This window comes from Nipponia nippon, unplaced genomic scaffold (genome assembly GCF_047370975.1).
Source record: "Nipponia nippon isolate SJK-2023a ecotype South Korea unplaced genomic scaffold, ASM4737097v1 scaffold_5, whole genome shotgun sequence".
Lineage (NCBI taxonomy): Eukaryota > Metazoa > Chordata > Aves > Pelecaniformes > Threskiornithidae > Nipponia > Nipponia nippon.
This window is the reverse complement of record NW_028262369.1, coordinates 49,189,866-49,205,387: the sequence shown is the minus strand read 5'-3', so window position 1 is coordinate 49,205,387 and position 15,522 is coordinate 49,189,866. Positions and strand designations below refer to the sequence as shown.

The 15,522-nt window shown below is 40.3% G+C and overlaps 1 protein-coding gene across 3 annotated transcripts in view; it reads left to right on the top strand.

Moving 5' to 3' along the window:
- The window catches only part of PRRC2C (proline rich coiled-coil 2C), a 77,332-nt gene that overhangs the window by 46,107 nt on the left and 15,703 nt on the right, over positions 1–15,522 (top strand). For 2 of the 3 annotated variants that reach the window (XM_087734483.1, XM_087734484.1), the window contains exons 22-26: positions 162–350; positions 3,105–3,356; positions 8,496–8,585; positions 10,320–10,421; positions 14,646–14,859. In XM_087734483.1, coding sequence (XP_087590609.1) covers positions 162–350; positions 3,105–3,356; positions 8,496–8,585; positions 10,320–10,421; positions 14,646–14,859 — 847 coding nt within the window. Of the gene's footprint in view, positions 1–161; positions 351–2,534; positions 2,706–3,104; positions 3,357–8,495; positions 8,586–10,319; positions 10,422–14,645; positions 14,860–15,522 lie in introns of all 3 variants that reach the window. The other variant, XM_087734482.1, reaches the window with a different exon arrangement.

Sequence of the window (15,522 nt, the reverse complement as noted above, 5' to 3'; positions counted from 1 at the left end):
CAAATCTGTTGCAGTCACAAATAATGCTTTTGCTGGCAGAAGATAAAAGTACCCTTTTAGTGGTTTTCAGCTGAGCATGTTTTGTGCTCTTTTCTGAACCAGTGGCATTGTACTGATCTAGAAATCTTTTGAAACGTGTTAAATGTTTGCCTTTTAACTAGGGGACAAAGCCAGGGCCAGAAGGTGGAGTCGATCTTGGTATAGAAACTATTCAGTTTGGAGCCCCAGCTTCCAGTGGCAGTGACAATGAAGCCGGCCCTGTGCTTTCTGAGAAGTCCACTGACAAGCTACCAGAACCAAAAGAGCAAAGACAGAAACAGCCTCGGGCTGGACCCATCAAAGCACAAAAGGTAAAAGGTCATATCTTCAGTACAAACTTTTAAACTTAAATAAGTTCAGCCAAAAAGAGGTTACAAATAATGGAGTTAGGATTAGACCTATACAAATTACATTCCCCTTTTATATTTCCTAAAACAATCAACGAGTTGGTTCCTGGAGAGAAGATGGGGAATTCGGTTCAAGAAGCAAGTCTAAGTAAATAGCACTCTGGCGCAGCAGAGTGTGTTCATTGGTTCTGTGTTTGGAGCAAGCGATGTGGCTAGAGCAGGGATGGGATTACAGATTTGCAATAGCTTTGTTGGGAGACTATGAATGTGGTAGTGTTTTGTTTTGTTTTCTAGTTTGGGGATTTTGGTTTTCTCTTGATGTTACTTTGCTCAGGCTTTGAGAGCTGTTTTGAAGCAGGCATTCTGTTTCTGCCCTGGCTGTATCTCCATTTTCAGTGGTTCTTCCTGCCACCATGCCTGCCTTGCCACCCTCTAAATGATGCACGGTGCCGTGCTTACTTCTGTAGCCAGATTACCAAGTTGAGTAATACATCAAGTTGCAGGAAAAGAAGTGTTTTGAGGAAAGGGAGGAATGTTAGAGCCACTGATTTGAAGTCTCAGATTCAAATGCACAGATTTCTGGATCCTTAATTTTTTTGCAACTAATATGGGAAGACTGGATAGGTAATCAAACTTATTTCAGTTTTTAAAAAATGTGTATCACTTGCCCTCCAGTGATTGAGGGGCTCCATTCAATCATCATCATCTTGTATTTCCATTGTTACCACTTGTAAGGAGTAATACTTTCTCCTCCTATCATTTAGCTTACACTTAGTGATCTTTCATGTTAATGAAATGTACTTTCCTGTTATTTCCACCTCCAATGCATACTTATCTCTGCATCGCTAGCACTCAGCACCAGCTTTCTCCTCCCAGAATGATGGTTATAGCAGATAAACTTGGCTGGTGACTTACAGAACCAGCTGTTTCAGTCCCTCTTGATGTCTGAGATTTGGCAGTGGTCCTGATGGTAATTAAAGCCCTTTTGTCTTTCTAGAAGACTGGGTATTTCTGTGTTGGGTGTTTGGGGGTTTGGTTTTTGTTTTTGTGTTTGGTTTTTTTCCAAAAAAAGCTGAAATCTGAAAGTGCAGTGGCACATAAAATGAATTTAACTTCTACATGAGGCACTCAGTGGGTATGCTGCAGTTTATGGTTTTTATTGCAAAATATAAAACCCACACATCAGAGAAATATGCAGTAGTTAATTCTGCTGGTGAGTTGTAGTAACCCAACACATTTGAAACCCATATCTCAGATATACTAGCAGCATGCCTAAAACTGCCCCCATGAAATCACTTAAAGATACTGAACTCTAAAGTTAAATAAAGAGAGAGAGATGAGTTTACGCTGCATACAAAGTTCCTTTTTTCTGCTTGGCTATAGCTGTCAAGACTCCTGTAGATTTTGTTGAAAGACAAATGTGTGACTAAATGAGAAATTCATCGGAGATTAACATTTTTGTACACTCTTCTGAATGAGAGGGCTGTAATCCTTTAACTGTCACAATGACAAAAAAAAAACCCAATCAATCAATTCCTACACAGCCACAATCCCCACGGTGATATTGTTTGCTATGAAGCCTAAATACAAACTTATGTTCAGGACTGGAGGTTAGTATTGTTGAACTAATATGGGCAATGTAAGAGGACCATACTTGAAACAAAGCAATTTACCTTTCCAGGTGAGACCTTAAAGTGTCTGGAGGAATTTCTGCCTCTGTAAACTGTTAGAGGAAAAATATTTGGGGTGAGGTGGGTCTGATGTTCCTGATTGCTGCATTGCAGAGCTCAGGCATCTGCTTCTACTGCTGTTTTCTTCCTTCCCTCTGAAAGCTAGTCTCTGCTGGCCTCCTGAGGGTAACAAGTACCTTTGGGAAACTCCACCCTCCCCAAAGCCCAAAGGCATTGTATTGTAAAGAGTCTTCATCTACTCCTGAAACAGCTGGTTTGTGTTTATAGAGACAATACCAGCAGCTTCTGTCTTTCCACTATCAAAGCTTAAGAAATGGGATTTTAAGGACTGCCTTTAAGGAATTTTTGTTCTGCTCTATAGTGAAATGGGCTGAGTAGTCTCAGCCAGAAAGGATATGGCTATTTAAACAGCAGAGCATTCATGTTCCCTGAGGCATTTCATTCTGCTTTAATTCAGCTGCACAAAAAGGAACTACTGAATTGCAGCAGTTATTCCAGCCATGGTGTCTGCAATATAAGGCAACACTTGCGCGTAGATGTTTTTATTTTTTCTGGATATTCCCTTAGCGCTCAATTCCTAGGGAGAGATGCTGCCAACATCCATACATCAAGATATCTTCAAATGAAGGTAGAGTCTTCTGTTCTAGTATCCTGGGGCCCTGTAAAATCCTGATTCTCTGAAAATTAAAATAACCTGTATGTATATGAAGTCTTTTGGGTTCTTTAGTTTTTTGTGCTTTTCTTGTAAGGAGAGTCAAGCTGGCTTTCTTCTAGGTTTTAACTAGATCTTATTTTAGTTGAACTCTACCACTTCACACAAAACATGTATTGCTTGAAAACAATAGTTTAGATTCCTAATGTTCAAAATTAATGCATTTCATGTCTATATCGCTAACTTAGTCTCAAATTATTTATCTGTTAGAAAATGCTTTGTTAGATTTAAACAATTATTTTAGGCATGTTAGAATATTCTTGTGGGATAGGACATGGGGGGGAAGACATAACTGACAAGTTAACACTAACTTAGCTTCCAGACTTGAGTCCGGTAGAAAACAAAGAGTATAAACCTGGTCCTATTGGGAAAGAGCGTTCTTTAAAGAACAGGAAGGTGAAGGATGCTCAGCAGGGAGAGCCTGAGGGACAGGAGAAGCCATCTCCCACCTCTGTCAGAAGCCCAGAACCTGTCACTACAAAGGAAACCAAAGCAGCAAGTGAACTGAGCACGGAAATAGGAACAATGATATCTGTGTCTGCTCCAGAGTTTGGAACAAACACAAAGGTAAGAAAAATATTAACAAATTACTGAGCACTATATGTAAAATATGATTACAGTGATGTAATTGACATTTGGTTGCCTACTGGTGGTAGCTACCTGGACAGCAGAGCCCAGTGAATAGCAGATGTGAAACATATTGGTACTGCTTGAATTAAACACTTCTCCAGAAGTGGTACAGAGACATGCTGTTTGTCATACCCCTGTACAGAGATCAGCTTGGGAGGTTTTAAACTTTTTTGCTGCCTTAGAAATGTGAAAACTCTGTCCTGAGCCTTGCTGTGGCGAGTGGCACTGGACCCCGGTATAGGCAGATTCTGTAAGCTCAGATATATGTGATATATGCAAAATGAGTGCTTGACTTACAGCAGAGAACTGAAGTAGTGTGCGTGATCGTTGGTTGAGTGCATGGATGACCTGAAGCTGTGAATTAAGTGCTGTTCTGTGAAAAAAGAAAACTCTCTAATCTAGGAATATCCTAAAGCATTGGCTAAGGCTCGTTCAGTTTACCTAAAGGGTCTGTATGTCAGCTCTTGTTGGCTTGGATATTGTCAAGGTATCCCTTGCAGAACTCCGTCAGGATGTTGAGGACTCATCATAGTTGTCTGCGTGGAACTCCCCTGACTTCTCTGTAACTGCTCAACAGTGAGATGGTGACTTGCAGTCGGGATTCATTGTTCTACAGCTCAGTTCTTGGCTGTGGTGCGTTGATAGCACTGGCTGAAAAACATCCACAGAGGCGCTCTCCTTTTTGCCTAAGGACCTGTGTGGAGACTGCCCTCGCTACGTCAGCATTGTGTCTTGAATGTAAAGAAACCATGCAGTTTGAGTAGCTACTAGTTAATAATTACACCCCCTTTGGTAACGGAAAAATGCTTCTTAGATGTTTGTAAAGCAGTTTTGTGAGTTTATACTCAAGTTTGTTGCATGCTGTCTCAATCTTCCTTTTCCTAGTCTTAAGCAGAAATGTTCTGATGCCATCTAGGAAAACCGATCCTCTGCAAAAGTTCCATTAATAGTTGAAAAATCTGAAATGCAAATCACTCACAATTTATCTTTGTCACCTGCAGTTGGGGTAAAAAAAAAAAAAGACAATTTTGGCAGTTTTTTGCCAAGGTGTCATCCAAGCAGAAGATGCTATCTCAATGAAGTCTTGTTACAGAGCCAGCGTTAAGGAGGATATTTGTGTCCAACATAGTAGCTGCAAACTTGACTTTTGAGTGGAATGGCAAATACATAAGAAAATTCAGTGCTGGGATTTCTCATCCTTCCTGGCAGTTTTCATCTTGTAAGCAGATATGAATGGTTTATGTTGATATCAGAAACGGATAAAGTGCCTTTCTTGTATGCAGAATCAGAAGTGTAGAGCCGTAAACACCAGCTTGCTCAAGTATTTGGTAAGAAGGCTGTTTGTATGTGTCATGTGCTTTCTCGTTGTCTGTCAAGCTCTTGTGACCAGAGCTCAAGAGAAGAGGAGGAGATGAGGCTTCTAAGCCACCTACAGAATAGGAAACATACCTTTGTTGATTACTCCAGGCTAACTCAATATTGAGTAGCTCTACTAAAATCAGCATAATTTCCTCTCTGCAATTGTGTTTTTAAAGTATGAGATCTTCAAAAGGGATCTCTGGATTTTGTGCCTTTCTGGCCTTAGTTAAACATGGGTTGCCAAGGTTCTTTGAACTACCACAGTACTAAAGCACCAAACTTCTGTCTTCTGGAGGGAAGACCAGAGTGAAAGGAAACTTTCCAATTTGTGCTGGATATGAAAACTCGCAATAATTTCCTCATTAAGTGGTTGCCAATAGAAGCATTTAATAATAGGCCTAACTATTCCTGTCTCAACAGTTCCAGGTTTGCTTTTGAGTTCTTTTGCCGTGAGTAGTTCCTAGGGCATCAGTAAGTTTTCTAGAAAAGGGGTGGTCATATTTTATATTTAATTCTATGGAAGTTGAACCAACAACTTGCAGATTTATTAGAGAAGATAAGCTGCATCTAGATTTTGCAGGAATAAACCAGTCTTGCTACTTTTCAAAGTGGCTTTTAAAATGGCTTCAAATACTGCTCTGACCCTGGAGTTCCTGTACTGATTTGTATTGCAACTGCTTTCTCTTGACTTTGTACTCTTTCCATTGCTCATTAGTGAGGGAAGAAGTGATGACATCTTTAATCTGTTGTTTGAATGTCAGGTGTTGAAGTTTTAGCAAACCTAAATGATTTCTCTTTTGACACTCTTTAATGTCCTTCTCAGAGACTGCTGCTCAGCTTCCAGGAAGGCACGCTTTCTTTAGTGATTTGGTGATTTAAATGCCTGTAAAAGTCAAGTCAGCTGTTCTCCTTCAGAAGCAGCAGCTTTGTAAGAGTACCCCATCCATCGAGCATGTGCATTTAATCATACAAGACTGTTTTACCTTAGAAATGGCATAAATGTAAATTAGCTCATACTGGTGAGATGTTTAAATTCAGAACATAAGCATGATGCTCTGAAACAATTGCAGCTATTTCTCTTGGGTTTTGCAGTATTTTTGGAGTAAAGGCAATCTGATGGCGTAAATCTCTGAATCGGGTAAGACACTGTACCCCTTGCCTTTCCCCACCCTACCATGTCTAAAGTTTTGAAGCTTTCAAATCAGAGGAATGATCAATACCTGCTTGTAGACATCGCAATGAAATGTTTGCACAGGTAGTTGATAACAGCTATGTGTTATACAGAGATGATGTCTGAAAGGACACAGGCTGTACTTGAGAATAAATTTTCAGTAACTGACAAGCTCTCTGGTTTGAGTGATTTACATAAATCAGGAACAAATCAAATAGCTGATTAATCCCATGTAGTATCATGATCCTTTATAGCAAGGTCAGCTCTGAGGTCTGTCTTGTCCTTTTGTTCATGAAGTCACTTCAGGTTTTGTGATCTCTTTGTTTTGGGCAAAGTAGGTAGTTATAAAAAGTTTGCCTGTTCTTTTTCTTCAGGTATAAATAACTTGTAAAAACTCCAAAAAAGCATGTACAGCTTTTTGCTCTTGCTATTATTACTGTTACTAGTTTATAAGGAAGTAATAAGTTAGTTTCTTTAGTAAAGCAGTTGTACAGGACAATCACTTTAATTTGATTACAAAAGCTTATGGTAATAAGCTGTATCTAACAGATTCCTAGACTTCACGTACCAGTAAATTGAAGGATGGTGGTTAACCTGCAGTTTATGGAGTGGTATTCTTATAGCTACAGCATTCTTTTCTGCATGTTCAGCATGTGACTTCTCCTTGTAGGATGATTCAGCATTGCATATATACTTCTAAGGACACCAGAGTTGATATGGTGGTTTGTTTTTAATTCTAGTGAAAAAGGATTTTTGAGCTTTTAAGCTTCCAGAGTGAGAAAGCTAGCAATAGTCTTGATCTGATTTCTTTTGTAAGGAATTTTAGTGCTGAAACCCTGTAAAATATGCATCCAAACCTTGAAGGAGTTTTAATAATGTTATATTAAAAACTTCCTCTTTCTTATGCAGTAAAGCATCTTAAAAAACCAAGAAGCCAGTTAATTACTTTATGAGAACAGCCTTGTGATTAAAGCAGCCTTGTGTGCTTGCCTTGTTCTACTCAAATTAAGGTTGCCTACTGGAATCAAATATAAATGTGCAACTTGCAGTTTGGTAATTCGGATTGTGGGAAACATAGTATATCTCATATTTCACCAGTTTAACAAGTAACGGAAATAACTAAATGGAGAACATAGTTCTCTCTGTTTCCTTCGTAAATACAAAAATAAGTCAATGTGCACATTGTGTCCTCTCTCACCCCATTATGGTTTAGCTTGTTGTCCTAGTTTTTTACCAAAATAAGCTCATCCTTTTAAAGAAGATTCTTTGTTATTTGCCAGTTAGTATCTTGATGCTTTAATTGCTCTTTTAGGAGACATTGCCACAGGCTTGAGGAGTAAATTGAGCGTGCGCTCTTTTAATAGCTTATCATCATCATACCGGTTGGATGCAATTAAACAAGTGTTACATGGTTTGTGCCTTCAAAATCATTATGTGTTGGCAAGTCCAGGCACTCATCAACAGTTCTGCTGCTAATTTGTCCTTCAGTTCCTTCTTGGTGTTTGGTTCTGTAAAAATGATAAAGCCTTTTCTGGGCTTCAGACATGTAAAACTTTGGAGTTTGCAGGGCTTGCGAGAGAGTGGATCTTGGCTAATTCAGGGTCGCACCATTTATCTAACAAAGTCTGTGGGTCAGGTTCTGATAACACCTGTTTGCCTGTCCAGAATACACTCGGTAGATATCCAGTGGCAAGTACTAAGAAAAGTGCTCAACATGGCTTCACAGAAGTACCAGTGCCTTTTTTGTTCATTGTAGGTCATTCTCTAGAGAGCTGGCAGTGTTATCAACGAGACGCTTTCATCAGGCAGTTTATACCTACAACTGCAATAGTTACTGGCTACAGCCAGGTCCATGAAAGTGGACCTTGTTCATTGAGCACATTAAGGTCCACTTAACTGTGACAAATAAGCTTCAAGGAAAGCCTCTGGGTAGACTGGAAACTTCAGCCCTTTTCTTCCTTGAAATCACTGCCCAGTGCAGAAATCAGGAGTAGACTTCACCATCTGGAGAAACTGGTTCTTGTGGCTCAGAGGCAGGACTCAAAGAAAATTGTTTTGCAAATTGCAACCATCCCTATGTGTTCTTTTTAATCTGGAGGGCCTTACTTGTCATAGGTTTACCCACGAAATTTCTTTATTTATTTAAAGGTACAGAATGCTTTCAGCTAATATATTTTATTTTTTAAATAAGCTAAAAGTGCCCACAGGTGGCTAAAACATCTTGGGTGACAAATGATGTTATGCCACCACAGTTCAATATGTCTAGTGCCCAGGCAGTACATCACTGTATATTCTTGCTTTACAGACTGTATTTTGACTTGTCTCCAGATATACGTTGTGAGGTCACGAGCCAAACTAATCTCCCAAGAATTCTTCTGACCTCAGCAGCAAGGGTTGCTGGACATGTCTTCTAAGAAAAAACTGGTGTGAAATTCTAATCTTCTGTTGCTTGGTGAACTCCTGTGGAAAGACTGACATCTGTCCAAGAAACTTAAAATCTAATTTAGATAAGGGAGATACTTTAATGGAATTATTTTTCTTCACAGGAGTCTGTAACAGACTACACTACACCTTCTTCTCATCCTAACACAGTGGCTACTAGCAGTACAAAAATGGAGGAGACTTTGGTGACGAACGTAAGTTTATTGCAGTGATCGTCTTGACTTTGAAGACAAGAAAATATTTTCACACTTCTTTAAAGCACAAAATACTGCCTTCAGTAAACAAGTCACTAGGGTTTCTTTCATGTTAACTAGCTGTGCATTGTCCAATAATCTTACTCTGAAGGACAGTTGGTTTGATTAGTATCTGTTCTGGAATTCTTCATATATTTTCTTGTCTTTTGAACAACCACAATGAGCTAAAGAGCACAGAAAGTTGAGAAGATGTTTCTAGGGATAATTCTAAAAAAGCAAGGATAGGTATAAGGAGAGAACATGCTCTCAGCAGCAGTTGGGACTTGAACCTGCTACCAGTAGCAAAGCTCTGTAGGTGAGTTTGAAGAAAGGCTTTTACAAAGAAAGCAATTTTGGACTGTAGCCTGAAATCACAGCAACTGCATGTAAAGGGAGCAGCTTAATGGTTTCTGAAAGCAGCAGCAGGCTTTCAGTTGCTATGGAGATGAGATGTGATGTTTGCAGTCCTCATAAAGCCAGTGATCCTGACTGTGTGAGCATGGTGCAGCGATTGAGAGGACCAGCTGGGTTGTGACTTGTAGCAAAGTCCAGTTTGTCTTGAGTGTGCTGGGATGTCAGGTTGGGAACTCGGATCTTGTGATTTTTGTTGTTTGAGTAGCAGAAATAGAATTAGCTCAGAGTTGAGTTGCTTGTTGATTGCGGGAGGAAAGAATCATACAGTAGGATCTCAGGTTTTTATGAAGATGTCTTGTGAATTCCATCTAAGAAATGCTTTTCAGCTTGCTGCAGCATCCTTTAATGCCGTTTTGAAGCAATACTGGTTGAACTTCCTCTGCTGCTGGATTTTCGGGTGGTGTTGTGATTTGTGCCTTTGGGTAGCGTGGAAGACTGAATTCTTCTGTGTTAATGGTTTTAGTGTATGCTCCCTGTGGTGTGTTGGAGCTGGATTTGCAACACAGGAAATGGGGGCTCCTGGCCACAAAGGATCTGTGATGTCACCTGCTTCAAAGCTTCAGTATCTCTGTCTTTTGGATTAGCCTTACCTCATCCAGCGGAAGTCCATCAGCTGTGCTCTGAATGGAGAAAGAAATGGTCAGAAGTAATAGACTGGCCACTGCAGCATTTTTGATACATTTCATTTAAAACTTATAGGAAATCCATCAGTGTTTTCTTAGGCAAAGATAGCAATAGCATTATGTCAAGTCCATTTCCTTAAGTTTCACTTCTTTCATCTTTTGGAAAAGAAGATAACTGAATTCAGTTATTGGATGGCAAATCTGTTCTGGTTTGTTTCATGGTCTTGTGACTTCGGAGGTTTATAGCTTCCTCTTTTCAGAAACTGCATCTCAGAACTCAAGATCACGAAGCCCCATGTACTGTAGTGGTACAAAGGGGGCCAAACTTGGCTTGGGAGGAACTTTTGCATATCAGTAAACTGAAATGGTACTTTAAAGTAAATCCCAAAGCAGAAAATTGGTATTTGTTTATGCAGAAGACATGGATGCTTTAGAACCTTAGTCTTCAGCCTTTTAAAGAGAGATGAGAAACATCTCAGCACCTGCTGAATGGCCTTTCCCCACCTACCAAATTTTCACCTTATTTTACCAAAATCTCCCTGCCAAATGCTCAAGCCTTGAAGAAATTGTAGCTCACTTAATAAAGCTTGAGCTTTGCTTTTCTGGGGCTTTTGTAGTAGACATAGTTAGAATGTGATGTGTGTTGCCTGCCTTTCAGGTGCCCCTGCCCCACACCCTTCCCCTCCCTAGGAGGGAGACTCTACAACAGAGCTCCAGCCTAACTCCAGTTTCTCCCGCTACCGTCGACCTCACCCTCAAGGTATGTACCACATCCCTCTAAGGGTCGTTTTCTTGCATGCAGGGGAAAAAGTTAATGGAGAACTTGCTGGTGAACCTTTTTTTTAGAGCCTTCCTTTGTTTCCTCTGCTGAACTGCTTTTGCATATAAGTGGATGGCTGAAACACAAGACTCTATCAAAGGATGCATTTAAATTATAAATCTCTAACCCCGTTTTGCATTAACACTTGGCATCTCAACCAATCTTAGCTCCCACTGCCCTGAAAAAAAAGATCCTAGCATTTTAGCATTGTACCATAGTGTTCATGACAAACCATCAGAATCTGAGGTTTTTTGAGAGTTTAGCTTAAAGTTGACTGTTTTGGTATTAAAGGCTGTAAGGAGTTGCTTGGTAAGCCGAGCTTGATTTCTTCTTAGCTGTAAGATTTTGGTGTAGTGTTAATGTGGTGTTGAGCTGGATGGCTAAAGTTCTAAATAATGAAATGTAGGTGGTGTGTTGGTGTCTACGAAGGGCAGTTTGATCAGCTAGTCAGAATGTGTTTTGTGGCGTTATAAACGTTACGTTGTTTTCTGCTCTCCAGTGTAGAGCAAGCGTGTAGAATATTTTGAATGGTGTCTTCCCATTTTGTTGGATTTTGGACTGTGTGCATTGTATAACTCACTAACATAGAGTTGGGCTCTAGCTTTGCTACTGTATCTTTAGAAGTTTTTGGTCTTTTTTTTTTTTTTGGTGTCCTAGATTGGCTTTGTGATTGTGACTGCAGGTGACTGAACCAGTAGAAATATTGTTGTTGCTTCTGGTATTAAGGAAGAGTGATGTTTGAACTTAGTTTCTCTAAATTTTAAAAGAAGAAATGAAACTAGGGATTGGATGCAGAACTAACACTTTGGAGAAACTTGCTTGTCAATCCCAGTGAGACTTGCGTCTCGCTGGCGTGGTTTGACAGCTGCTTGCTCGTGTTCTCTACAGATGATAGTTATTAATGATCTTTTGTTGAATCTTTGCTTTTCTTTTGTTAACACTTTATTTCCTGAAAAAAATGTAACATCACTTTAAAACAATAGACCAGCAAAAATGGGGAGAGGGCTGGAGAGGGACAAGTAATTCAACAAAAATCTGTGTTTCTATTGCATTCTTGTGTAATAAGTTACTATAATCTGACTTTCTGGCGCCTGAAAGCGTTTTTCTAAAACAGCAGTCTCTAACTGTTGAGCAGATGGATATCTGATTCACATGTAATACAGATAGGAATGTAGCATGATGCTGCAAAGATTGTGACACTGCTCAGTTATAGAGCAAACTGCGGTGTTTGTGCCATTCATCCTGCAGTTTCTTTTTCTGCTGCTCTGGTGTCAGTGATTTGATTGCTTTCTCAGTGGATGATAGATCTTGGATGTATGCTAACAAAATATGTTGAAGATCCACATTTTGAGGCTACCTTGAAGAACACTGACCAAAAGCTGAATGGAAAGGCATTTGGAAGCGGCTTTGTCTCTAATTTCTCTGTTCCAGCCACTGGAGCTCTACCTCCTTTTTGCAAACGCTGAGGGCAACAAGCTTGTTTTGAAGAATGCACTGAGACTGTCACTTTCACAACAAGCCTTCTGGTCCAGACAGAGCAGAGCTGCTCTTTGTCATCCTCTTAAATATAATCCTTGCTTCTTTGAAAAGGTACTTTTGGAGCAGCAGAGAGGAAAGTATTTCCTTCCTTCCCTTAAAAGAACAAAATCTCCAGGCTCTGTCTCCACAAAGGAATAACCCTTACCTCTCTTCTCTCGTTCATCCCCTATCAGAGAAAGTTGTCTGTGAGGAAACTCGGCAGGGGAACTCAGCCAGAATTGCTCCCACTGCTTGGCATCATTCTGCCAGAGTGTAGGTATAAGGTGCTCATATGGGAAGGCTTGTTGAGATCTCGTATTTCCTTGGAGTAACTTTGCTAAAGATGCCTTTACTAAGGCAGACATCTTCTTAAGGACTTAGCTGTCCTTAGCTGATAGGGCTATTGGTAGGTAAGGAAGCTGAGCAAAAGAAAGTCCAAAGCAATCTTAAACTGAGCTGCCTGGCGCTCTTCCATGTTCCGAGGTTCCGTCTAAAACTCCTGTGTAGGCATCTGGTCCAGAATCTTGACACCTTTCAACTTCCTTTTTCTGATCACTTAAACTTTGGCGTACTTAAGGATATGCACATTGGTGTTGGTCTCCAGTCAAGTTTTTGGGTAGTACGTACTGGACCATTATTGCAATGTGAAGGCCCCAGTGGGTCAACAGTGAAGAGAAGCCTCAAGCAACCATGGTCTCCAACCTGTACTCTCCTTTTCCTATAACTGAGTGAGCAGTGAAATTACACCACTTTCCCCAGCCTTAGTTAATTTAGAGCCTCTCACTCCTTTATATCTGGTCTGTAGATGGTGCTGCATAGGCACTCCTAGAGCACCAATCTGGTTTGCATATTTTTTCTGGCTTAAGAAGTTGGAGATCGTTAAGGAGCTCTCCAAAAGCAAAGCTGTTAGAACACTCAGGACTCCATTATATGCCCTTTATTGCAAACTGGTAGGGGTGTGGGATGATCTGGCATCTTGGCAGTGGTTAGGTTTGGAAGACAAAATGCAGTGTGTAGAGTCTAGCTTTTGCTATCAATAGTTTCTACAGGACATCATGAAACTCACTGAATGAAGCTTCTACACCTTCTCTATTCAGACATTCACAGGTACTTCTTCACTTTCTCTTAATACCACTGCGGTACAAGACCGTTACCTTGTCTTACCAGAGCCTGCGGTGTTCAGAAAGGAGCCTCTAGTCTTACCTGTACTCCACCTTAAGCAAAATCCTTTCCAGCAGATGAATAATAAATTTTGAATTTTACCCTGTCTGTAAGAATCAGAACCAATTTGGAGGAAAATGTTGTGGAGGGGAAACTGAGAATGATTGCTGGGGAAGATGGTCTCAAAAAGGAAAATAGGTGACTTACCTCCAAACAATTTAACGTGTAATCCCTCCTCCCCCTTTACTCTCTTGAGGAATACAGAGCTCTGCTTTCCATGTGGGTGTGTATTGATCACCTGTTATCTACTTATTTGGATATTGCTCTGCTTTTTTTATCACTTCTGAAGCATCTAGACAAATAACAAGTCATGTTTGGTCTGTCCAGACTGTGCCTAACTCATGCAAAACAGGGTAGGTTGAAAGTCCAACTTTCAAAGACTTCAAGTCCCAGTTAGGGGGCTCTATTGATCCAGGCAGTGAGGTCAGATTTGCTGGTGAATATGTATTTTCCCCTTTACATATATCATTAAAGACAGCACGTGGCCTTCAGAAGCTTGCAGTCTGCCAGGTGAGCAATTTCAGCCTAGGGCATCCAGCTCTGCTAGTAAAATCTTTGTTTCAACTGAGGACAGCTGAAGGCTGTAGAGAAGTCCATGGACTGTGTTTGAGCCTTTAAATTAGTGGGTGTGGTCTGAGCATTAATATTTCCTTTTCAGTGGTCCCTCAAAAGTGTCTCAGTTCAAAGACCTGGCATTGCGTGTCTAATGTAGCAATAATTAGATTGTTATTGGGTGCGGTAAAACAATAGTTCTTTCCACTTCTGGTGGAAGAGAATCGTGTATACAGTATTTAAAGTTTCATCTTCCTTGCTGTGCAAGACTTAAACTTATAATTATTATAGAAATAGAGGAGCATGAAGCATTTTTAGCATTAATGTAAAGCAGTGTGCACAAGCTGTGTCAGCTCGTGATTGCTTCTTGAACAGCACTTGCTTTGGAAGTCTAAACTTGACTACTCTCATGTTTACTGAAGGGTGCACTAGATGTTTTTAGTGGTCACCCAGCGTGGATGATTTACCAAGAAAGCAAGGGGCTGTTTCATTTAAATGGTCTAAATAACTTGTAAATAAAGGACTTCATGGAAATAGTTAGAGGGTTTTTTACCTTTCTTTTGCTCACCATGTCTTTTGCTCTTCATGTCAAACAAAACCAGGCCAAATTAGTGTGAGTGAATTCTCTTTTGAGCATTGAATGTTAAGATGATGAACTGTGCACGTGTGCAGTTGGAACAGATAAGAAGCTCCAACTTAAGGCTGTATGCTTTTTGCATGAACAGAGTTGCACGATTATGGTGACTTTTAAAAAAGAGGCTCGCATGAAGCCTGAATTGCCTTTTGAACTAAAAAGAACTGTTAAAAGAGGAAGACTGTTTGACTAGTTAGAACTTCCTAATGGATGAGGAAATTTTGTTTTCTTTTAAATAGATGGAGTCTGCACGCAAAGCGTGGGAGAATTCCCCAAACATGGGGGAGAAGAATTCGCCAGTGACCTCAGCAGCATCTCCCATTGCTGGTGGCAGTGGCAGTAGCAGTAGCAGCAGCAACACTGGGCCAAGCGGTGGTACTTACAGCTCTTTCTCTAGTGCATCAATGCCTCCTATTCCTGTGGCCTCGGTTACACCGACAACTTCGCTATCAGGTACCGGATGTCAAGATTGTAGTAGCCTGTTGTATTGTTCCTTGGTTATGTTTTTCAAGAGATTATATTCCCTTTGGACTTATGTTTAATGCAAAGCTAATGGAATTTTTATGCTCGTATGAAATGTCAGATCTGAACAGCAGCTTCCCAAATACCTTTTAATTAGCAAGGAGATAATTCACCTGTTTCACTTCAGTCAACTGAAAAGAATATGAAAAAGACATCTCTGCCTATGCTACTTATATGGACTTGAAAGAGGAGGTAAATTCCTCCTGTTGGCTGCCTTATTGGTTTCATTTTGTTCAGCTGAATGAAAGCAAGCAAGTAGATTTTGGAGCAGATGGTAGTTCTGATATCCAGCTAGCTGCAGTCTTACTTTCATTTGTGCTACTTGCTTTTGGAGTCAAAGCTTTGACAGTTCATAGCAAGACCCCCTTACACTAGGCAGAGCAAATGTCCAGCTGCTCTTCAGAAATGGTGCTGGTTTTCACCTTGGTTCTTTGCAGTAAACAAAAGATGCTATATCTGATTAAATCTTCACACCTTGGAATATTAGAATGTATGCCCAAATCTCAGCTGAAGTGCGTGAAGACGACCTTTCTTTGGAGCCCGGCTCTCAACCATGAGAGGAACGACCACTGTACATTGCAATATTTTGTTGCG